Source organism: Dermochelys coriacea, chromosome 1 (assembly GCF_009764565.3).
Source record: "Dermochelys coriacea isolate rDerCor1 chromosome 1, rDerCor1.pri.v4, whole genome shotgun sequence".
NCBI classification, from domain to species: Eukaryota; Metazoa; Chordata; order Testudines; family Dermochelyidae; genus Dermochelys; species Dermochelys coriacea.
Genome location: NC_050068.2, coordinates 205,059,855 through 205,084,376, shown reverse-complemented (window position 1 = coordinate 205,084,376; position 24,522 = coordinate 205,059,855). Strand labels below are relative to the sequence as shown.

The following is a 24,522-nucleotide window of genomic DNA, read 5'->3' as shown; positions in this document are numbered from 1 at the left end:
TTTAACAGAATTTAAAGAGAGTTTGCAAATGGCTAAACTGGAAGGGCGATTGGGGATACCCTTCACTACTGATTTCTTGCAAGCATACCAGGCTACATGACATGCCACAACGCAAAGATCACCCGTAAGTTACTACATGGGAAACAGATGAATACTAAACTGAACATTGCTGGATTGTTAAAGGCACAACCTAAGGCCCCAACCAAGGATGATGTGAGAAAAACAGTTGAACAGAACCAAGCAAAGTATAAAGGTTTCACAGACAAGTGGCGGGGTGCTAAGGAACCAAAGTTTCAGTGTGGTTCCTTCATTGGGATACGAAAACCTGGAATTTTATGCAAAGGGGACCATAAAGTCACAGCTCCTCTTAAAAATCATAAAGAGGGGACCTTACACCTATCGACTTTCTGATGGGCGGGTATGGAATGCTTCTTATCTTGCACCTGCCTATGCACCAAGAGGACATTATGCCAACACCCAGTCTGCATTGGATGACTTCACCGTCGTATCAACACAACAAGACATTGCACTGGAACTGGGGCTTGAGAGACAGCCTGTCAGACCCAGACAACCACCTGTCTGGACTCAAGACTGTTACATCGTATCTATAGTGTTTTTAGTGTAATATTTCTGCCAACAGTATAGTGCCTTGTTTCCTTTTTGTTCTTGTGGTTAGCACAATGTTTATTGTAATTGGGAGAGTTTAAGAGAAGAGGGAATGTGGAGTTTAGGTGTTGCTTGTAATTATTAGAATGGGGAGCACTGGCTGTTGGGAGTCTGAAAGGACAGGAAACAGGAAGGGGTGGGGAGGAGGAGTTGGAGAGGCTGAGGGAGAGCTACTGAGTATGCAGCAGCAGCTTGGAAAAGAGGTTTCCACTTTTAAAAAAATAAAGTCCTGGTGAAGTTTGTTAATACCTTGCCTGGCTACTACAACACATTCATTTCAATGGAGTTCCACCAGGATAAAGTTGGAAAACCCAGTGCTGAATCAGGTCCAGAAAAATGACACTATTTCAGGGAGAACAGAATGCAATCCCCATACTATACAAAAGCATGAATCTTCCGATTTACACTTGTATAGTGTAAGTGAGGAGTACATTAATTGACTGCAATGTAGTTGCACCATTGTAAAGAAGGTGTGACTAAGAATCAAGCCCAGACAAAACACATTTGACACACACATCACAACACGGTTTGACAGCCAATTTCCCGCATTTTTTTTTTTTTAAATCTCCTCATGTTTAACTTTGTTCTCTTGCTTCCTAGCATTATTATTGCTTTGCCGGCTGGCTTCTGCAGATCTCAGGAACGAAGCAGATGTCAGCGGCTCTGAAAGATCCTATTCCATTACACAGCAGAACAAATGAGTATGTCAAAGAAGGGCCCTCCAATCTAACAAGAAAACAGAGTGAACAGACACAAAATAAACAAACAAACCCTGCGGGGCCAGGCAGGCTAGTTCTGATTAGATATTATGCTAACATGATGCCTTCTTTCTGCACTAACAGTGTTTTAATACATTTAAATGATACAGGGGAAATAAGTCATGAAACAGGAGAAGACGCTTGTGTGTCAGAAACTATTACGATTATCCAGGAAACCTGGCTGCAGCTCCTATGAAAATGCAGCTTGCGGTACGGGATTATGAATGTAGCCCAAACCATATTTACATAGTTTGCCTGACATTATGTCATTACATTTGCCAGCGATTGCTTTTCCTGGCTGCTGAATGAGTGATATGGCTGTTACAAATGCATAAACCTCCTAGACACAGGCTGATCCCAGTGCTGTCCTAGAATGGCAGCCTCTCCTATGGTTCCTTAGTGCACTGTGTAAGCCGGGGGGGAGGGGGGGAGAATATGAGTCATCTCAGCACAGCTGTACTGCATTCCCCTTTGTCTCTTGCAGGACACCACCACAGGAAAGGTGTCTGAACAGCAGTAAGAGGAAGCCCCAGGCAGGCCTGTGAGCCCATGGCACCCTGTCTGCCCCACATGTCGGTTTTTTGGGTGAGATTCTCAAAATGCACCTAAGTGACTTGAGAGCAAAAATCTCAGGTCTAGTCTATACTAGAGTTAGATTGACGTAAGCTGCCTTGCATTGACCTAACTATGGAAGTGTTTGCACTTCATTTCATTCCTGCTGATGTAACCGTCCAGTGACACTGCCTTAACTCTACCTCCACAAGCAGCATAGAGTCAAGGTCGATGTCATTAGGTCAATGCAGTGTCAAACAATGTAGACGCTGCATTGCTTATGTCAACTGTTACCAGCTTTCAGGAGCTGTTCCACAATGCTCCACCCTGACAGTACATTCGAAAAGAGTGCTCCTGGTGAGGACCTGCACCGCCAACACCAGGAGCAAAGCATAGACATACACAAGCGATGCAATTACTGCAGCAGCTGTATGCTGCCCTAAGTTAAGTCAACTGAATTTTGTCATGTAGACATGGCCTCCCTGGCGCTCAATGATACTTGTGCTCCTAAGTCACTTACACAATTCTGAAAACTCCACCCTTCATCTGTTCACCACCAGTGTTTTCCTAATGGCTTTGCCAGCTTTTGGGTGAGGCATGCCACTAAGGCCTTGACCATTTGTGGTCATTGAAGATCCCCAGTCACTTTTCATGAGAGCAGACTTCTTAACCTCAGTGTCCTGGCCAAATTCCTTTTGGGTAATTACATTCTGCTTCCATAAAAAAAAAAGTCTCATTTTCAGCTGGATATGGGTGTTCACTGCACTCTCTCTCCTAAGCTGGCATGTAATGTTGCTGTGTGCTGTTAAACAGATGCTGCACTCCACCTCCAAGGTAGCTGCATTTCAGCAGTGGACAAACTTATTCCTACTGGGAAGCTTGTATAGTCAGTAAGTCAAAAGGTGGCAGCCTCCAAGGTAGAAATTGTTGTATAAATGGAAGTTCATTTTAATATTTAAATTCCAAAAGCATTCCACAAATAATAACTAATGAGGAGAGAGAGGTAACCCAGAGTCCTTCCATTATTCTGTGATTCAAGGACTCCTCTCTCTCCCCCCCTCCCCCCCCATCTCTGCATCTCTTGCCTTTTCAGTCCCATCAGGCCCTTTCTGTCTTCCCTCCTTTCTCCTCTCACTCTCCTTGGCCATTCTATCTTCTCATATCACCTTGCCTCTCGTCTCATCCTCCCCTTTCCATCTCTCACTAGCCCATACTCAGCCCCCCCCCCGCCCTCCAGACAAAGGAGGAGATCACTTGCATCTCAAAGGGCTTGTGTGGGGAAAAGAAGAAGAAAACATTTGAAAAGTTATGTGATGTTAATCCTGCAGTAAAATTACAGCCTGGGAATACATCCTTCTATCCCCTCAAGTCTATACAATACTAACAAATGGCCATTTATTAGCTGCAGCCCACTCTCTGGTGCCGTAACCCATCCTGTAATTTTCCTCAAGATGAAAAGCTACGAATGAACAGATGCATGTTTCACTTACAATGTATACGGTATGGAGATGGGCATGAAAAGCTAAATCCATCAAGACATCAGGGAGTTCTCATTAGATCTTAAAGGTCTTTGTATAGTGTATCCACATCCATACTCTACAAGCTGGATTCCTTCTCAGACACATGGATTTTCCATCGGCACAATCCCACAGACATACTCCTGACTTCTCTGGATTTAAGTGAGCAGAGAATCAGGCTGCATTATACTCCCCTTGATACTGTGGATGGGTAGTTGTCAGGGAGCTGGCAGCCAGTGCCCAGAGCACTGCAGCACAGAGGTCAATATACGCATTTTAAATGAATGACAGGGAGGAGAAACACGGAGGGAAAGCACGTCTAAAAAAGGAAGCTGAGTGGATGCGGCAACTTCAACTTTTGTTACACCGGTTCGAATCCAGCCCTGGCCAGCAGTTAAATCAAGGTTGTTAATCTAGAGACTGCTCAGGTTCCTTGAGGAGGGGTCTGACTTTTGCTGAGCTGCAGCCACAGGGTCAGTGGAACAGGTGTCCATCCTGTGAAGACCACCACCAGCACTGCACATTATTGGGCCTGAAATCCCATGAGAACATTCCCTAGCTACAGAGGCTAATCAGTAGCTGCACCAAGGGGCTCAGTAGTCTAACTGTATTTTGTACAGTATCCATCCTAACAACTCTATCCCACCCTGCCTGCTGGGGGGAGCTGGGAGTCTCCCACCAGAGCATACGAGTGATTCCTGTTACCCAGGTGCTGGGGGTGGAGGTAAGAGAAAGTCATATTCCTATCCCTACTCTGCCAGACTTACTCTGTGCAGGCAAGCCAGTTAACTCATCCATACCCCATTTCCCCCGCCCCCGCCAAAACTGTCAAGTGAAACTAATGCTACTAATTCACCTTTCAAAAAAGCTTTGAGATCTATGGATGAAAAGCACCCATGTAAGCCTATTAAACTGAATTCATTAGTTCGCTGTCACTCAACTGGTGTCATGACCCATGGTGGGGTCACAAAAGGCAATCAGTGGGGCCATGGGATATTGTAAATATTACAGTTGAAAGCAAATCAAAATCTTGTTTCCCCAATCCCCCTATCTCCTATCTTTCAAGAAAAAAGTATTCTTTGTCAACCTCTAGAAAAAAGACAACTAAATTATATAGGCTTACCATTGTTATCATTCATAGGTTTGCTCAATTTCAAACTGAACAGTGGACTCGAATTCACTTACCTGCAAAAATGGATACATTGGCTGCCCTAACACGGTAGCTCCAAGGCAAGCGGACAATACCCTTGGGTACCATTGGCTATGAAACTGATGCGTCTTAACCACGTCAGCCTGATGAGCCTTTGGCTTTGGGGGGGCCCTTTGACATAGGGCACGACATGGATGGACAGCCTGTGGAAATGCCAGAGGTGAGAGATGTGGGCAGCTGCCTTCTGCACACGCTGGAAGCTGGAGAGGTGGACATTGGGGAAGCCAAGGAAGAGGAAGTTGCAGTAGCCGAGGCAATTAAGGCCAGACAAAGATTTTACCAGAGATGGAGTCAAGGCAATGTTGGGAAGCCATATCAGAAGGGAGTGGCTTTTCAGACAGCTGGAAGAGTTTCTTGGAGGATAGGGTGAATAAAGTGATTCAGGAAGTATAAGCTACTTCCTGCACAGGCAAGAACAGCCATGCTGCTGCTGCCAGCAGCCTCTTAACACACTAACTGGTGGGCAGCGTTCCTGGATGGAGGAATGGACTGGACTCTGTTCTTCCCTTGCATGCTCCAGAGAGGGCAAAGAAACATGCATGTCCTCATTACACTTGAGACATCTGTGCATTACAATAAAGGCAATCGTGAGTAGGGCAGTGGGTGTGAAACAATTTATCTGCACCTATCAAGAGTGACCAGAGAACCCGCAAGAGGCAGAACAAAGCCAATTACATCTGGTCAGACCTAAACAAGTAGAAATAAATTGGTCAGTCCGGGCCCCTTATGCTCTGTGCTGCAGCGAAACTCAGTCTGCTCTTGGGATGTATTAAAATTGTTTGAATTTTTATATGCTCTTTAATTATTAATCAAGCAATTAGTTTTAGTCTCATGTTTGCAAGTGAATCACAGGGAGCAAGGATGGAAGTACCGCAAGCAAGGGAACACCGTGGGGAGGAGAATTAGAACTTCCTTTACAGTCACTTAATTAGGAACAATACTAATAAATCAGTTGCGCTTCTAGAGCGGCTTACATCCATGGATCTCAAAGATCTTTAGGGACATTAGCCTCACATTACCTCCTGTAAAGTAGGCGGGCATCACCACCATTTTATGGAGGACACAACTGAGATTCAGACAGGTGAAATAAACTGCCCAAGGCCAAATTGAGTTTGTATTACAGCCAGGTATAGAACACATGTTCTTGATTCACTGTCTCCCCCTCCATTCTAGCCACTGAACCACACCCCCACCTTTCATCCAGAGTGCCCTACGGATAGTAGATATAGGCAGCAGACTGAAAATGCTACTGCCTTTGGAGCAGAATGTAGCAACCAGTCATTTCCCTTCTAACTAGGGATCTCTGTCGGTCACAGCTGGTTAAAATATTCATAACCATTTTATGCAATTACTTAGGCCATTTTTTCTGTGACATATCCATGGCCAGGACATTTATGAATGTACCTATTGCTAGGTGATCACTGACTCCTTTATGCAAACCTAGTATTACCCAGGATTTGTGTCTTCTATGGTTATTCACTACCAGAGATGACCCGCAACCTTGCAGCTCAAGTTTGTGGTTTTATGAGAAGTATGAGCATAGATGCCAACTTTTATTTGTCCCTGGGGGGCGCTGCTCTCCTGCTCCGCTTTGAGGCCCAGTCCCTGCTCTGCCTCCTCCCCTGAGACCACACCCTGCCTCTTCCTGCCCCCCCCTCACTGCTTTCCACCCTTCCCCCCACATCTCCTGCAGCTGCCAAACAGCGGTGCCTCCCTGATCAGCTCATTGGGGCAGCACCCAACAGCTGTGGCTGGTAGATGCTGAGCACCCACTATTTTTCTCCCCCTGTGGGTGCTTGAGCCCCGAAGCATCCCCAGAGTCAGCACCTATGGGTATGAATGAGGGTGGATATTGTGCTGGGAGATCATGTTGATTTGTGCAGGTGATGAATGAGGGGGTTATATGGTATTGTAGTATGTGCTGGTTGTCTGGCTGGGTTGGGAGATTTGTGTATGTGTTAATTTGTGTATAGGAGGTTGTACTGTCATGTAGGTGATTGTTCAGATTTGTGCCTGGGAGGAAGGATTTGTGGGAGACTTGCATGGAAAGTGCAGAGGGCTTTATGCTGTAGTGGGGGCTGTATGTGTTTGGGGTTATTGTGTGTGCTTGTGGTTTTGAGAAACCATGGCAGTTGGATCAAGTAATCCACCCTCGGTGCAGTCTGCCTCAGATAACCAAAGAAATGATTGTATTTAAATTAGCTGTAGAGTAAGGGTGGTGATTGGTTGAGTTACCTCAGATATCACAATGGTCTCAAACTCTGGGCATGGCAGAGATACATGCCTTGCCGTCACACGGGTGTAATTGATTAAGTCAAAATTGCTGAAACCTTAAAAATTGGATGGTAACAGACCACGAATCCCAGTGCTGATTGAACCTTGTGATATTCTGAACAAGCGTGGTGAGTGCTGCTTTCTTTTGTAGTTCTTTCCATTGCTTCTCACTGACTCAGTTATTCTGGGCTTCAAAGTGACATGACAGGTGCCAATCTTGTCCTGCCAAAACTGCCTCCTGTGGGGTTTTTTGCACCTACCTGTGAAGCATCTAGTACAGGACATTGCTGGAGACGAAATGCTGGATCGGATGGAGCGCTAGTTTCATCCAGTATGGAAATTCTTATTTCATTAAGTCAGTGTGGTTTTTGTTCTGATTGGCTGACCAAAACTTGATAAACAGGTAGTGCTTTTCACTGTGGCCTTTATTTCTTCAGAGTGACGGGGAAGGAAGCGTTTCAGGGAGCAGGAGCAATAGAAAGAAATGGCTGCTTAGGGAATTGAACATGTTAGATGTTTTCTTACTCTTTTGACTACAAAAAGAGCATTCCACTTGACTACATGTACACAGACCTCAGATTTAAATATAGCTATGTTCCATCCACTCCTGTAGGGGAGTGACAGAAAGGCGGCAGATTTATGGCTGCCTAGAAGACTTGTACATTCAATTTGTCATACTGACATGATGTAATTGCATGTGTGTACACATGCCTGTTCCTAGTTAATTATAGGCAGATCAAATGTGGCCCATCTAAGTGCCACACCTCCAGACATAAGCATTTGGGAGCCACATATATCAGCATGTACTATTTCATCTATCTGCCACATGCATGGATTGAAATCCACTGGTTTCCACTGTTTGTTGTGCTCCATATACCAACCATTCACTAGTTATTCAGTGTTTATATGAACTATTTGCTATAAGCTAATGCTCTTTACAAAGGTTACATTCACTTATCCTTTTCTAGCTCATTGCATTAACCCTGTCAGTGCCAGTTCTCTACAACTTTCTTCACCTCTGTCAGTCACCCAAACTGCTTAGTAAATGTGCAACGTAAGGACTATTTGCAGAGGGTGCAGTCCAAGGGCCCTATCAGTCTAGTTTATTAGCTGTACTTAGTGAATCAGGCCTCCGGCTTTGGGTTCTTGTGGGTAACTTGGCACAATTAAGCTGTGCTCTCATCTTTAGATACAGAAATATTTTACAGATTATCTGTGCTTTCCACCAATTGCACTTAACACTAATTGTTCATAAATATTTTTGCAGATGAAAACATTGAGACTATCCCCATAGAGATATTGTTATACGAAATGGCATATCTACAATGTTTTATACAAGATGGATCTTGTGAGGTATCCTTGGAAAGGTTATGATGTACTGACTACGATTCTTATTTGTATGCATGTATCATTTCTGTATCTGAAATTAGGAATACTGACTATGTAACAATTACAAGTGTGTTTACACCTAGGGAATGCCCACCAGACAGTAGGCAATCAGCCTGGAGGGGCCATTAGGGAGAACAGTAGGACTGACACCTTCCTGAGAAGCTTCTTGGGATGTGGCTTTGACACTTCAGGGTCATGTGATCATGTCACCTGGTACTGGACCCCATCTTGGCCTACTAGTATCTTTCTACTAATAGGGAGGGATCAAACTGGGAAACTAAGGATTCCTGCCCTATGTAAATCCTATTTAAGGCAGGGAAGTCCAGTTAATCTAGGTTTGTTCTTCAGTGAATCACTGCCCAAGATGACTGCTGAAAACACCCAAGACTGATCTGGGGAAGAAAGGGCTGGACCCAGGCTAGAAGGTGTCTGGCCTGTGAAAAGACTATCTGGAGTTCTAAGCGGCAAGCAAGACCTGTGTCTTCAAGAATCTCCGCAACCTGCTTTAACCAACTTTTAGGGTGATAAAATTACTACTTGTAGCCAGTTTTAGTGTATTAAGTTTAATTTGCACATTTGCTTTATTTGCTCAGTAATCTGCTTGCTATCCCTTATCACTTAAAATCTGTCCTTTTAGTTAAGAGGCTTGGTTACGTTCTATAAGCAGTTTGTGCAATTCATAACTGGGGCAAAAAGCTGTGCATGTTTTCCTCCACATTGGAGGGGATGATTTTCATGAGCTTGTGCTATATAGATCTCTATACAGCATGAGACAATATTTTTGGGTTTACACTCTAGATGGGGTGTGTACTTAAGTGCTGGCCAATTCCCAAGCTGAGTCTTCCCACACAGAGCAGATCTCAGGGTCCATCTTTCTGCAACTGGGTGTGGCCTTACCTGTGTGTGCGCACTAGAGGCAGCTTAGCAGGACAGTGTGAGGGAGCCTAGGTTGGTGGAACAGGTAGGTTCAGTGGTACCCTAGTACATTAGGTGGCAACCCAATCACCACCCAACCAAATGCCAATGAACTACAGGCCCCCCAAAGAGTAGTCCAGTGATCTTGCCAATTTCATCTGCAACCATATTTACATGTAGTCTTGTGCATTTGCTTGATTGAAATAGCTCTCTAGATTCCTAATGTGAGCCTCACAATAGTATCCAGGCTGCATTAGGCTCATGGTCACCATGACAATCAAACTTAAAGGTATCACATGTACAGGGCATACTCTGAATCTCATTTTTGGACTAGGATTGTAGAGTGGAAGGGTCTTTGTCCTGGTCAGACCAGAAGCAGTCTGGCTTCGCTGTGGTCCTTTTGGGGCAGAGGAGCTAATTAATCTATCCTCCCACCAAGATGGATGAATCTGCAACAGTCATCTACCTCCCAGGATACTTGACCTACAGGATTGGTGTGGGGCTTAGTGAATTCTTGTTTGGAGGGGGCTTTGAGGATGTAAATTGCAATACAAGAACTAATATTATGGTTATAACTGCACTGCCCTGGCACTTTGCAGTGGCTGCTAGGGATGTGTCTGACCCACTGGCCCTACTCTTTTGACCTAGGGAAATTTATATATTTTGGCGCTTTCCACTATTTCAGGGTTCTCTAGTATGCAGCCCACATACACAGGGGTACTTAAGAATACAGGTCTCTGGTAATAGGGAACAAGGTGACAAGTAGAAAAAAGTCACCCAAACTTCAGTAAACCGCAGCCACTGGAATAAGTCCACTGCGGATATTTTTCAAACAAACTGATTTGCACAGCTCAGTGTTTTAATTTGCTTGACCATTTATTTTCCCAAGGAACACATCCAAGATGGAAACTCCATCTATTTCAATGGGCAGCATATGCCAGCAACTTGAATGGCAGATGCTAGAAGAGAGTGAACATTCCAAGACATTCTAAGCTACCCCTTCAACATATCATGTGTTGATAAGGAAAGCCTTAAAGTGTAGCTCTGCTCTGACAAGTGATGCTTTTAGAGTGGCACTGTGGGTTTCCATGTTCAATCTCTTCATGACTCCAGATCAGTTTTGCTTGTGGTGCAAGTGAAAACTGATGGGTTGTTTTTTCTAATGGCTGACCTGGAATCTGAGAGTCAAGGTGGGTTCTTTCATTCTTTTGCCTCATCCATAAGGAAGTTTCCACAGGCAAACTGCTGCCCTCAGTTACACCCTGCACCCTCACAAACTTTTGCCAGTTCAAAGGTAACTCAGGTCAGTAATACTGAAAGATTGCAGATGGCCTGTGTGACGTGAGCTTGAGTCTGGATCCAGTTCCCAGTGACAGGTGTTCACATCACAAACAACTTCACAGATGGTACCTTTGTCTCACTGAGTGCTGTAGAATATTGTTTAATGAGTTTTTTTAGACCTTGCCAAAACGTGTTCTATGTTACTCAGGATTATGAATCCCTACTGCACACGCATTGCACTTTCCCATGTAATTGTTCTGGGTGGCCTTGGAGGTCTTGTGGGTTGATTTGGCTACCCTTAAAGGCAATTTGGAACCTTCTGCTAGTGGAGAATATGGCAGTCTGCTTGCTTAATGGAGTGCAGAATAACTGCTCTGTAGATTACACTGTCAATTTCTGTGTATGATTCATAATGTTTGTTCTGAGCTGTACCACTGTACATGCTTTGGCTCTTGTCTGCCTTAGAAGTCAACTCTTCTTTATGGACCAGGCAAGCAATTGAGCTCAAGTGGCTCACTGGCTAGTAGTCCCTAGATTTGAACTCTTGGGATGTCTGATCATCCATGAGGGCACTTGGCTTTCAGGCACTTCTAGAGCTGACTGGATGATTATTAAAAACATTGAAAGTTGCCATGGAACAGAAATGTGTGATTGGATCAGAGAGTCAGGAAGGAGGTGTTTAAAATGCCAAGACACAAGCAAACTAACCTACCTACCTCTAACAATTCCAAATAAAAAACCCAAGTAGAGTTTTGGCCCCCCCAAGAAGGGAGAAGCGAGACTCCATGAAGTCCTCTAGACACTGCTCTAGAGATTCTGAACACCTTCTGTGTGCATACTATGGTGAGCTGCCAAGGTCTAAACCAGTGGTTCCCCTGGTTGAGAACACTTACACAGAGGTCTTCCAGGGGGCACATCAACTCCTCTAGATATTTGCCTAGTTTTACTACAGGCTACATAAAAAGCATTAGCGAAGTCAGCACAAACTAAAATTTCTTACAATGACTTTGTCATACAGCTCTATATACTGTACACCCAAATGAAAGTACAATATTTATATTCCAATCCATATATGGTAAAAAAAGAAAAATAGAGATTGATTTGTCTTGTGTACTACCAAGTTACACCTCACTTAAACTACTTGCTTACACAATCAGGAAGCAGACTCTTGAAAGGGGTGCAGTAGTCTGGAAAGATTGAGAGCCACTAGTCTAAACCCATAAGATAAGGATATCCTCTCCAGAGCCCAGGGACCTTAGAACGAACAGCCAAGGTCTGCTCCATCAGATGCTTTGCCACTGTCCCCAGACTTCTTCCTACCTTCAGGCCTTCCCCCTTTCCTGGGCTCTGTGTAATTATCAGCACCTCCCAGGATTTCTCCCCAGAGGTCTGGTTGCTTCCCTTGTGTCAGGGGTCAACCACATGTGCTTGCTTCAATCCTAGGTCTTTTAGATATCTTCCCTTCCCACCACAAGCTTCATAGAATATCAGGATTGGAAGGGACTTCAGGAGGTCATCTAGTCCAACCACCTGCTCAAAGCAGGACCAATTCCTCCTTGCCTGGTTCCCCCTCAGGTCTCTGCTACCAAGTAAATAACTTGGTATACTTCCCTCTCCAGATTCTCTTTATAGTACCACCCAGCTTCTCCCCAGCAGGTTTTCATCTTTAATTAGGTCTAGTCCCCCTCAGGTTGTAACCAGGTATGTTAATTGACCTTTTGGGCCCACATGTATCTATTCACCACTTGTCTGAGGTAGACATCATGGAATGTGCTATCCAAATAGCCCAAGAGAACCCACTTCAATACAGAAATAAAACCCCCTTCTGACCATACACCCCTAGTTGTCACCTACCATCCCACACTGGAACCCATATGGGGTATCAAACAAGTACAACCCATACTCAATGGGGACCCCATCCTGAAAAATCTTTCCTTCTTCTGGCCTTCAGACAACCCCCCCAGCCTTGCCAAGCTCTTCATCAGAGGCAAGCTCCCCACAGACCAGGGCACACCAGCTCAAAGCAGCACCAGACCCTGCCAGAACAGATGCAAAACCTGCAGACATCTCCACTGCTACGATGATCAACACACCTTTCAAGATCTAAGGGTCGTACACTTGATCACAAAATGTGGTGTACCTCCTCCAGTGCACTAAATGCCCCAACTATGGGGGGGGTGAAAGCAGACAACCACTGTGCTCTTGAATGAGCCTACAAGAAAATGATAAGAAAAACACTCCTGTGGCTGAACAGTTTTCACAAAGCAATCACTCTGCATCTGACCTATTAGGTCCTCATCCTCAAAGAAAACCTTCCCAACACCTTCAAAAGACAAGCCTGGAAGCTTAAATTCCTAACTTTGATAGACACTAAAAATCACGGTCTCAATGAAGACAATGGATTTATGGCTCATTACAAAACCTGTAACCCACTAACTCTTTTCATCTTATGACTGGAGAAGCGTTAAGAGTCTAACTACTTATGCTAAACAATCTGTTCCACCTTACATTTAGCTGTGATGCTGGGAGTACCTTTCCCAGACCTGAAGAGCTCTGTGTAAGCTCAAAAGCATGTCTCACCAACAGAAGTTGACCAAATAAAAGGTTTTACCTCTCCCACCTTATCACCCTATCACAATGTCTTTTTGTAAGAAATATATTAACACCACTGTTGCCCCCAGAGATTGATAGGCACACAATCTAAAGCAAGAATACAACTAAGCAAATTAAACAAATAAAGAGTGTTGGCTGTCAGCCCATTTCCCCATAGAAAAGGGTTACAAAACCTGCCATCATAAATAGCGTTAAAATTGGTACCTGTGTTTGCTACCTTGGCAGAAAGGTCAAGGAGTGAATGGGTCACGGAGATTCCCCATCCATTTCTAGAACTGGCTTCTTCCATGGCAGGAGCAAGGCACATTGCCAGGGTGCGTGGAAGGGAAGCTTGCCTTACTGCTTTCTTGGTATATTGTCAGAGCAGATACCTGTAGCCTCCAAGGGGATCAGTCCAATTCCTTAAATCGGAAAATATCTAGGGTCAAAGCCTTCAGCCCTTACTGATGTGACAAGTTCCACTGACTTCAAGTAGGGCTGTTCAGTTGGGTTAGGAGCTGCATGACTGGATTGTTAGTCTGTAATCTCCATAGAGCAGGGTCCTCTGGATTTTCAGATCCAGGAGGATATATTGGGGGTGTAATCAAATAATAAACAGCATGATATGTGGTGTCAATTTGTCTGCTAGCTACTGAGTGACCCAGACGATTAAGTGGCTGAGCCACCCTCCTGCACCAAATTAAGGAAAAGGAAAACTTAATAAACTTTAAAGTGACAGTGTTGGCATCAAAAATCAGCACTTCCACAATGCATGCACTGTGCAAACGACTAGCTTCATGGACCTAGCTTGTGGAAGCCACCTCCCTCCTGCTTCCTTCTCTGTTGTCCCCTTCCCTGTAGGGGAACTGTGTTGTAGGGACTCCCCTATATTTACATGAACACAGAAAGCCAACCTTCCCTCCCACCAGATGTGGGTCAGGAAGGAGCAATAGCTTGGGAATGCTGCCTCCACAGCATGTATGCTTCTCCCCACTTAGAAGTCCCTGGGCAGGAGGAGCCAGATAAACAGGTGAGCAGAGGATAGGCAGGGCATGTGATTTGGGGAGAAAGGACTGGCCACACTATGCCAGATTCTCCTCACCCCCCAAATCCATTGGGCAAACAGGAATGTGACTGGATCTTCATTAATATGAACTGGGACATCTGGCTGCATTGGAAGGAGGCAAAGCTATGGAGTGACCTTGGATCTTCCACACATGTGGAGCCTGATCTTCACAGATCCCCTTGTGGAGGAGCATCTGCAAGCTGCAAGGAATGTTGCAGCTACCCAGTTCCATGCCCTCCTGAGGAAGGATTTTGGTTCTCTGCTTGCAGATGCAAAAAAAGATGATCCAGTCTTAATATTTTGGAGCTCAATCATGCCCCCGATCTGTACTTGTATCTCTTCTTCCTAGATAGAAAATGGTATTCACAGCAACAGTTTTCCCTTTCCTCAGATTCTGCAGACGGCTGTCTGTAGACCCAAGGTTCTGTGTGGTGGGATTGTCAACTAGAGGGCCAGGATGGGAGTGAATGTACAGGCATCAACTCCATGGGTGTTCCAGGGCCCTAGTATCCACCCAAAAAATAGGGGGTGCTCAGCACCCACAGGGACAACTTAATATTTTGTGGGCCTCAGTGCCTGGACTGTGCCCCTAGCCCATCTGTACTCCACCCTAAGGCCCCATCCAGCCTCTTCCCCTAAAGCCCTGCCCACCAGTCACACAAGGGGAAGGGGCAGAGAGGACCCACCAACAAAGACAGAAGTCACATGTCAGGATCAAGGCTCAGAGGACATACATTTTAGAGAGTCCCAGCCAGAGGCTATATTGCATTTCTGCAACCTCTTCTACAGTGAAAGTTTCCCTTTAAGGGCAGCCACCACCAGAGAGTTTAGCAGTATGGCTCCATTGGAGCCGTGAGGCCAAAGAGCCGCTCCAGGAATCCAGAGCAGTGATGGATTGTTAGAACACCAAAACAGAAAGAAGGTCCTGGCTGCCTGCTGATACCTCAGGACCTAATGTGGGAGGGGGAGTGTAATGGGGTACACTCACCTCTCACAAGTACCCCCATCTCACTGCACATGCCTGCTCTCTTAGCTTATGTCAGGTCTTCAGTGACTCAGCCCTCCAGCCCAGTCACACAGTCACTATGAGGAAAAAAAAATATCAAAACTTCTTCCAGGACAAAAATCCAACTGGGCATATCTCAAAGCCCTCCATACTGCCCCTGCTCTTCAAGCAGTCCTGGCCATCATGCAAAGCCACATCCCCCAGGACTCCCTCACCAAGACTCTTCACCTCTCTGGGCCTTTCCAGCCCCAGCTCTTCATCTGGGCCACTAAAAGAATTCAGTCCCCTTCAGGGAGGTATCAAAGTCCAGCCCACTTTCCCAATGGCTGGTGGGGAGGTCCCAGCCCAGGGACCCTATAGACAGCAGCCATCCACCACATCCCTTTAAATAAACTGTATCACTACTACCATTCCCCACAGCCTCTGTTCATTCTCCATACTTACCTCAAGCCACCATCCATTCTTTTCCAACTCTAGCAAAGAACTGAACTCACTCTGGCCCTGTATCTCTTCTTATACTAGCCTGCAGGGCCCTGATTGGCTGCTTCCTACACAGCAGCTCTAAGCAGCTTGGAGGACCTTTCTACTGCCCTTTTGTGAAGCAGGGTGAGGCAGGGCAGCAAGGCATCCAGCAGGGGGCTTCCAGACCCAGTCCGCCACATCACAGGGAGCGATGCCCCTTTCCAAAGGACGCACCTTCCAGAGATGTCCTCCCCCATTGATTGGAATGGCTCTGTGCCAATGTACACCCATGGTAACTTAGGCACTGCATTTATTGTCGGAATATTTCTTATTCTTAGAAACCCCACACAGCCGGCAAATTATTCAATCCCAGTCAACATAATGTTGTTATTATTATTAAAAAACCTTTACTGATGCTTTGCCCTGTGCTGGTGTCCTCCACGCAAAGATCTCAAAGCACTTTATATGGGTCCTGAATTAATCCCAGGGTGCTGGGCAAGTGCATTACTACTTGGGACTCTCAACACCCCCATGCAATAGTCTCCCCCTGGCACAGTTGCGGAACCCCAAGGCCAGAGAGGTGAAGTGCTTTGCCCAAGGCCACCCTCCCAGTCCACAGCAGTGTCGGGGCAGACCTCAGAAGGCCTGGCTCCATGACCACAGAGCCTCCCCCTTCCCACCAAGAAATGCTTCTTGGCAATAGATTCATCCCAAGATGCTGGCAGTAGAAAATGTACCGGGGTACTGCCCTGGGGGTCTTCCCTGGTGCCAGGCAGTGCCATGCACCTCTCTAAAACCAAGCTCTGGCTCATTTCAGTGCTAAAGAAGCTGTTGGCCCAGCATAGAGCTCTGCACCCCGCATCCCATTCTCTCGCCTGGCTGGGGGGCTAAGCGCCCTCCCAGACCAGTGGTTTTCAACCTGTGGTCTGCAGATCCCTGGGGGGCCGCACACTACATCTAAGATTTCCAAAGAGGTCCCCACCTCCATTTGAAATTGTTTAGGGGTCTGCAAATGAAAAAAGGTTGCAAACTGCTGTCCCAGGCTATTAGCTGCTTTGTTGAACAACCCTGGGGCCACCATGTCCCTTCCTCCCCCCACAGTCCAGCCAGGCTGGGTGCACTTCCAGGTGTATTGGACATTTGGGTGAGCACTAAAGAAATGTGCTGGAGAACAGTCTGAGGAGTCTCATTGAGCTTAGTGTATAATGTATATGGTGCAGATTGGTGTCTAAAACTTCTTTATTAACTTCCATGCACAATGCCAGTGGTGTTTTTCTAGACGAGTGGGTAGCCAATAGTTTGGGCACGAGGGAGCAAACATGGCCAGAGCCTGCATATCCAGAGGCTACGGTTTCTATCACAGGCTGCTTTCGACAGTTATAATTTGTGGCACCGATTCAGTGAGAATCTGCTCTGCTGAAAATATTTGGGCTGTGAAAACTCCCACACTGTGACAGATGTCAAGTCCAATTATGTGACACGTGTCCAGGTTTCTGTCCAATAGGATTTCCCATTAAATATCAATTTAAGGAGGGGGGGATGCCATCCCTCTTTCCCTATGCCTTTATCTCTTCCACCATCTCCAGGCTCAACCCTTTGGTACCAGGAGAGAATCCACAGCATCTCTCTGTTTCTCTCCCTGTGCCACCTTCCCCAGCTTTTCTTTGCTTCGCTGTCACTACAAGGGGGACTTGCACTTTTCCACCAACATCATCTCTTGCAGCATTTCCAAGCCACTAGCCATGGTTTATATACATGTATAAATAAAAGAGATAAAGAAGGTGTTGGGACAGAAGGATACGGGGTATATTTTAAATCTGATCTTCAAGGACTGGAAGAAAACTAAACATTTATTTCCCTGCACCCTAGTAAATAAATACATACATAAAAAGAAGAAGGGGACGCATCATTATTCCTGATTTACAGTATTGTGTGCCTGGGAATAGAAGAGACATCAGCTGAACAAAGCCTATCTCTACCGAACAATCTCACTTCTGAGCCAGATCATATCAGAGACCTGCATGGCATTTTCTTTTTACAGGGGTAAGCCGAGGAGTACAACATAAATTGAATCTTATCCCGACCATCATCTTTATCGATTGTGCTGCTATTAGGAAGGAGAGGGGGGAAATATCTTGATTGTGTTTATCTCTGCATCTCTTTTGTTATTTATCGAGACCTGGGAGGAGGAAGAGAAGGGAAAAACAGCACTTTTCAACACATCCTCACACACACACGCACACACCCCAAACACACCGGCTACTGATATATTCTAGATCTCTGGGAGAAAAAGACTCTGGTGGGAAAATGTATTTCTAATACGTCTTAAATTACCTACGTTGTTATTTATACTCTCCAAAAATTAGATAACATCTTCCATTTCTGGACCTGCGAGGCCATCACAAGGAATGAGATCTGCCTTTTCCCATTCAAACAGAACAACTCGCTGCTTTTAATTTATTTTTGATTCTGATTTTTTTTTCTTTTTAATGTTCCTCTCCTGGAGTTTCCAACTGTAAAAGCACCAGGGTGTGGGAAAGGGGGCTTTAAGAAAGATTGTTGCAAAGACTGAGGCAAGGTAAGCTCTCTTTAACTAATATTTTTTTGCAGGTGAAATTGGAATCGTTTTATTTGAAATCTCTCTTTGTTCGGATTGCCAACATAGGCGCTGGATATTGTTTGAGATCAACCCAAATCGTAAAGAAAGGGAATTCAACACGCTGTATGCACAAACCTTACAGCAACTTTCTCCGATAACTAACGCTATAATTTCCCGTTTTATATGTTGCCACGCTGTAAATTTCTAAAGCTATTTATCTATCCGTTCTTTCAAATCAACCTCTCAGCTGACAGGCGCTATTAGTAGTTTTCAGAAGATCGCTGATATTTAACCTGCGTAGCGGCTTGTTATTTTGTTTTGTATTCTTGCTTTCAGAACCTCATTAGTAAAATAATCAGCATTTTAAAATAGCAATAAGCAATTCGGAAAGTTCTGGTGATCCCCGATTCTCTTCTAAATGAAGAAATGTTGCTGTTTTTCTTTCCCCCCGTTTCTTTTCTGTAATCGTTTCATGTTTGTTTCCTTTGCTCTCTACACAGCTTCCTGCAGTTCCACTGTTTGTTTTCTTGACACATTCGCTGGCATATTGATAGACTTTTAATCCGTGTGGATGTGTTGTAATAAAACAACTAGCTACAGAGAGATGTGGATTTTAGACTCTGAATTCCCACTCAGCCTTTCCTCTCAGGAAGCTCCTCAATGTGAAAAGCATTTCAAACAGGGTGGAAGCTTACCTGACCCCTCACCCTTTATTATTAATTATCCTGATTATTTTATTTAAAATATTTAATGCGCTCGGAGTCATACAGTCTTTCGTTTTGAAGATTTTTTTGCAAATTGGTTCTGAGTAATAATAATAATAAGAAATAATAAAAATAAATCATTAAATGACCACAGTACTGTAGCTGAGATCATAAACTTTACACTGAAATACTTTGTAATCCTAATTTTTGTGGTAGGATGATGTATTCCCTCCTCCCTCCCCCACCCCACATTTGTGTCCAAGGTTATTCTCTAGTTGCCTGATGTATTGTTTTATTACATGCCGGCATGTCCATATGAGTTCCTGGATTTGTATTGCTGTCTACATGACAGATGGTGTTCTGTGAAGCTGCAAGAAGATACGATTCAATTTTCTTTTGAAAGGCACGTCTAAATTCATTCATTTATTTATATATTTTAGAAGGAGGGAAAGAAAGAGAGAATGAAAAGAAATGTGAAAGTTTTTTTTAAACCATCTTTAATAACCTGGAACCCAGAAATATTCCCATACAATCAGTTACTCTGACACTACAGATTCAAGAAAATTAGCATGAGAAAGCAGCCCGGCATTGTACGAAGAATAGAATAGAGGAGATACATTAGATCCTATAGGTTTGATTGTATCTCCCCCATACTTCCACACTGGCCTTGTTATGGTTAAAGGGTCTTGAGTTATATTTCTTTCTATTTTAAGCCATCAAATCCATATTGGATTCCATTTCCGTGTTAAGCAAAAAAAAGTTTAACAAACAATTGGTAGAGGGGAAATACTGTATTTAGAAATGAAAAATCTATTTCATAGTTGGAGAGTAGCTGAATTATTGTTTTATTATTATTATTTTATTTTGTTATTGCTCCCTGGGCCTGTTTCCACAAGCAAACAAACTAGGGAAATGATCATAGGAAGAATATTCTGTAAAAGCTGTTGACAGATGTTAGATTGTAAATTATGCAGTATGGTTTATTGTTGTTATTATTATTCCTACGATCGTTGGTAGTAACCCTTTCCACTTAATAAAAAAAATGAATTTGAGTTTCCTCTATAGAAATCTCCCTGTTATAACCTAGGTAAGATATAAGATTTATCTTTTGTATCCTTTCTATTTTCCTGAGATGGGGGTTGTTTTGTTTAGAGCCAGTTAGTTGGGATTCACAAACCCTTGGGAGAAGTAGGGAGGAGGTTCAGGCAAGGGGAAGGACAGCGGTAATTATTATTAATTAATTAATATATATGATGATGATGATGATGATGTAATGTTGTTTTTCAAAGGCAGGTAAAGGGAGATATAATCAGAGGCTAGAGGGCATGGTTCTACTCCGGAGTAACTCCACTGAAGTCAATGACACAAAGCTAAAACTGACGCAAGTGAGAGCAAAATCAAACCTTAGTCTAGTCTGGTTATACCCAATCTGCCTTTGTGCCCGAACACATTGTTGCCTCGCTGTTATCAACAGGCCCTACCTCTAGCGGGTCTCCTGGTTTGAGCCGGTGTTTCTTTCTCCTTGGGCCAAATTGTTCTCCCTCGCAATGGTGTCACCCCGGAGTCACCCCCTTGCCTTGGCTAGAACGGCTCCACCCGGGGTTACGCCGGCGCGTGTCAGGAGCAGAATGCGGCCCTCTGTCCTGAGCCGGGAGGCGATTGCCGGCTCGCTCTCCCCAGAGCGGAGGGGCAGCCCCCCTGACGCCCCTTGGCGCTCAGCTTTGGCATTTGCAGGGCCAGGGAGTGTAATTCCAGCCCGGCTTGGTCCTGACCGAGGAGCTCCGCTAGCGGGGAGGGGCTGGGCCGGGCCCGGGGGAAGGGGCTTTGCCGGTCGGCTTGCACAGTAACAGTGTGGACTTTTCTATTTTGTGCCTCCCTCCTCCCCCCCCCCTTTCCGTGTCACCGAAGGCTCCTTCCCCCCCCCCCCCCCACCAAAATGATGCTCAGCCCGGACCAAGCGGCGGATTCCGATCACCCCTCCTCGGCTCCCTCGGACCCGGAGTCCCTGGCGGGGACCGACGCCAAGGGGCTGCTGGGCTGCTGCGTCTCGGACCCGGAGCCGGTGGAGGAGGGCGGCGGGGAGGGCAAGGGGGGCGGCCGGGCGGCCCTGCACCCCCAGCAGCTGAGCCGCGAGGAGAAGCGGCGCCGGAGGAGGGCCACGGCCAAGTACCGCTCGGCCCACGCCACCCGCGAGCGGATCCGGGTGGAAGCCTTCAACCTGGCCTTTGCCGAACTGCGCAAACTGCTGCCCACCCTGCCCCCGGACAAAAAACTCTCCAAGATCGAGATCCTGCGCCTGGCCATCTGCTACATCTCCTATCTCAACCACGTGCTGGACGTGTAGGGGCTGCGCCGCGGGAGAGAGGGACCGCGGAAGCCCCGATGGAGGGGAAGGAGGCGACGCGCGCTGCCGGGAGGTGATGCCGACAAGGGGAGACACTTGCAACATATTCCACCGGGGGAAGGGAGGGGGCATCCTGGGGGGCCCCTCTGAGCCCCTCCTGGTAGACCCGGGGGGGGGGGATCTGACTCTTTCGGGACAGCTTTGCGGGGTTCCCCGGAGTCCTTCGGGTCAGACATTGCAGATGCATCTGCGTTTTCCAAGAGAGCTGTAGGGCCTGATAACCAGCCAAGATCATTCATATCAATAGACCAACTCGCTGTCTCCTGCAGGGCTGGTTCCTTTGGAAATCTCTCCAGACTTCGCAGGTAACATTTCATTGTCCTCCCTTTCTTACTGAAGGAGAGCTCGGAGCTGTGCTGGCTCTAGGGGACAAAAGCTCCGAAATTAGAGACTTTTTTATTTCTCCTCCCGGAAAATCGCACGGTGCCCTACGCAACACCCAAGAGACCAGTTTGTTTTTCACACGAGAACTTCTACAATTAGCCTCCAATTCAGCAAAGCACTTAAGTACTTGCCAGGTCAAGGGGACTTTAAAACGGGCCTAAGTTCTGCAAGCTTAAGGGCTTTGCTGAATGAGGACATTAAAGACTCACAAGGTGAAAGGAAGCTAGAAAGAACATAAAAAGGGAAAGGGCAGATGCATTTCCAAAGTCTTCTGGGGTATATACAAATATACTGAATATTTTGCAAGGTTTTCTTTTTAAAAATCTTTTCCCACCTATACCACAAGGTGGAAGAGCAGTTTGGTGACACAAATATAGAAAGTCCAGTTTTAGAAGGAAAATGTAAAATCAGATTGTTTTTCAGGTTGTCAAGTGCCCCTTTATATATCCAAAAACATCTACTTGTGACCTTAAACATGTGACCCATGGGTGCAGTTAAAAATAACTATTTTTTATTTATGTTAGAAGGAGTAGACTATTTATTTTTTTCAAGACCTATTTATTTTTCTGAGTGGTGACAATTTTACTTTGGATACTTTGTGCCAATTGGTTTATATAGTCGAGTGTTTACACTTTCTCCTGTGGAATATTATGTCTAACTTTTCAAGTGTTTGTTGGGATCAATACAGTGGTTATTTGTTTTTTGCTCCAGTTATATTGCACTTGTATATGACAACCTTCCCTTCCCCACCCTGTTTCTAAGTATATTTTATATATTAAGACATTTGTTCTTGAAGGATTTTTCTTTTTTGTGTGGGATCAACACTAGCACTTCACTAGAGGTTTTTTTTTTAAAATACTTGTTGTTATTCTGACCTATCGTTATGTCTGAAAAGTACTTTACAAACAGTTTATAAGGGAAGTAGTTTTTTGTCCGTGTGTGTGCGTGTGTGTGTGTGTGCGTGTGCGTGTGTATGTATGTGTGTGGTATTTTTTTAGGAAATGACTTTTTTCCTAAAAAAAATAAAATAAAAATAAAAATAAAAATAAAAAAAATCCAGGACTACTTTCCTTTGTAACAACCAAAAAAATTCTATAACCTGAATATGTTTCATGTTCTCTGCTGTGAATCTCTCAAAACAAGGAGCGCGTTTTAGAGACAAAAAAAGAAAAAAGAAGTCTGCGATCCAAAGATTTTAATCTTTTTCAGGGTTTTTTTGTGTGTCTCTGTTGCTTTATATAATGCAATATTTTGTAGTGGAAATAGATAAATCTGGTTTCTATCTGACGCGTTTTTCATATCTCTCATGAATGGTGCGCTGTTTTGCATATAAATAAAAGTATCAAATAAAGCTGGTTTTTCCTAATTATTTTTCTTTGATTTTTCCATAAGATGGAAATTAGAAAGGATGTTCAGCCAGTATTTGCATGAGATTTTTGAAGCCTTCTAAAGTTGTCTATGAAAGAATCTCAACAGGTTGCACAAAAATGGACAGTTGCTGTCTGATATTAAAGATAATAATTTATCTGATAATAAAGAAATTCCTCAAATAAGGCCCTGATCCTACAACTGGGCTCAACAGATTCAGTTCCAAGATCGGGGCCTAACTGTGTATGAGCTGCAGGACATTTCTTTCATCCCCTGCTCATTCCACTGGGCATCTGGTAGCACACCTTAAAGTTCAGGCTGTGAAGTCAAATCAAACCTTTAGAATCACCTGTTTTTACAAATTGTTTCTAGCGCATTCATCTATGAGGCTGGCATTTTTCATGCTTTGTCCCTGCCTGACTGTGAGGTGTTTGGGTTTTTTAAGTTTAATTAAAATCCCTTCTGCTAGTTCTGATTTGGGTGCAGTGAAATAAAAATACACTTTTCTTGTTTATAAAAACTCCAACCCCACTTATTTGGACAGGGCTACAGCTAAAATGACTGATATTTGAAACATGGCATTAATGTAGACCTGACCTTGTAAAGGTATATTACCAGGGTGAAAATCACACTGTGCAGAGGACCAGACAAGGCCTAATCACCACTTAACTGACAATTAAGCCCTTGTCTGGCTCCTCTGCATGGGGTGCATTTTACCTGCACTGCTGGACACTATGAGTAGTCCCATTGACTATGGGACACATCTTTAACCTTCATCATAGTCATGATGTCCATCATCAGGCCCACAATCTTCACTGATGAATAGAGGTTTTACTTAGTCTGAAAAAAAAAATTTTGATTAACCTGACCAGCTGAAAACTGTACATGGAGAAGGTACAGTAGATGATGTAAACTCTAAAGCTGCATATTTTCATATGCACTGTGCAGCATATACAGATATTGCAGCCAGATGCACCCTTTTCAAAATGTTACAACTTTAAATGATCATGTAATTTTAGAACTTTTGCTCCAGTTTTCTTCAAATCTGGCTTGTTTCATGTAGACCACACAGAGATTTATACATTATGCAAGTATGATGACAATTGACTGAGCAGATTTGAAGTTATGATCATTTACATTCAGCAAGCCCTGGCACTACCTTAATTCACACAGACTTACAAGGTCCGTATCAAGTGGGAAATGCACATTAGGGCCAGATTCTACTCTCAATTACACAGGTGTAAATCAGTAGTAAGTCCGCCAGTATAAATAGGCTGCAGTACTAACATACAGAAATCAGTCCTTGGCTGACTAGTACCTCTAAGTGGACCAGCTCCTGCTTTAACTGAAGTCATTAGGGGGTGAGGGGTAGTAA

The 24,522-nt window shown here is 44.6% G+C and overlaps 1 protein-coding gene and 1 long non-coding RNA gene across 2 annotated transcripts; one reads left to right on the top strand and one right to left on the bottom strand.

The window, feature by feature from the left end:
* Positions 1 to 13,823: 13,823 nt before the first annotated feature.
* LOC119849057 lies at positions 13,824 to 15,698 on the bottom strand. The gene is made up of 3 exons (XR_005290401.1): positions 15,671 to 15,698; positions 15,209 to 15,303; positions 13,824 to 14,565 (listed from the first exon to the last, which is right to left on the bottom strand). It is a non-coding gene; the product is annotated as an uncharacterized LOC119849057 (long non-coding RNA).
* A 1,566-nt stretch (positions 15,699 to 17,264) lies between these two features.
* NHLH2 (nescient helix-loop-helix 2) lies at positions 17,265 to 23,137 on the top strand. Its single transcript, XM_038373087.2, has 2 exons — positions 17,265 to 18,266; positions 20,900 to 23,137. Exon 2 carries the CDS (start codon positions 20,928 to 20,930, stop codon positions 21,333 to 21,335), a length of 408 nt encoding a protein of 135 aa, XP_038229015.1. The 5' UTR covers positions 17,265 to 18,266; positions 20,900 to 20,927; the 3' UTR covers positions 21,336 to 23,137.
* Positions 23,138 to 24,522: the final 1,385 nt, after the last annotated feature.

What these genes read in the sequence shown, in the direction of transcription:
- NHLH2 (XM_038373087.2), top strand. Translation starts at nt 20,928, where the DNA reads ATGATGCTCAGCCCGGACCAAGCGGCGGATTCCGATCACCCCTCCTCG.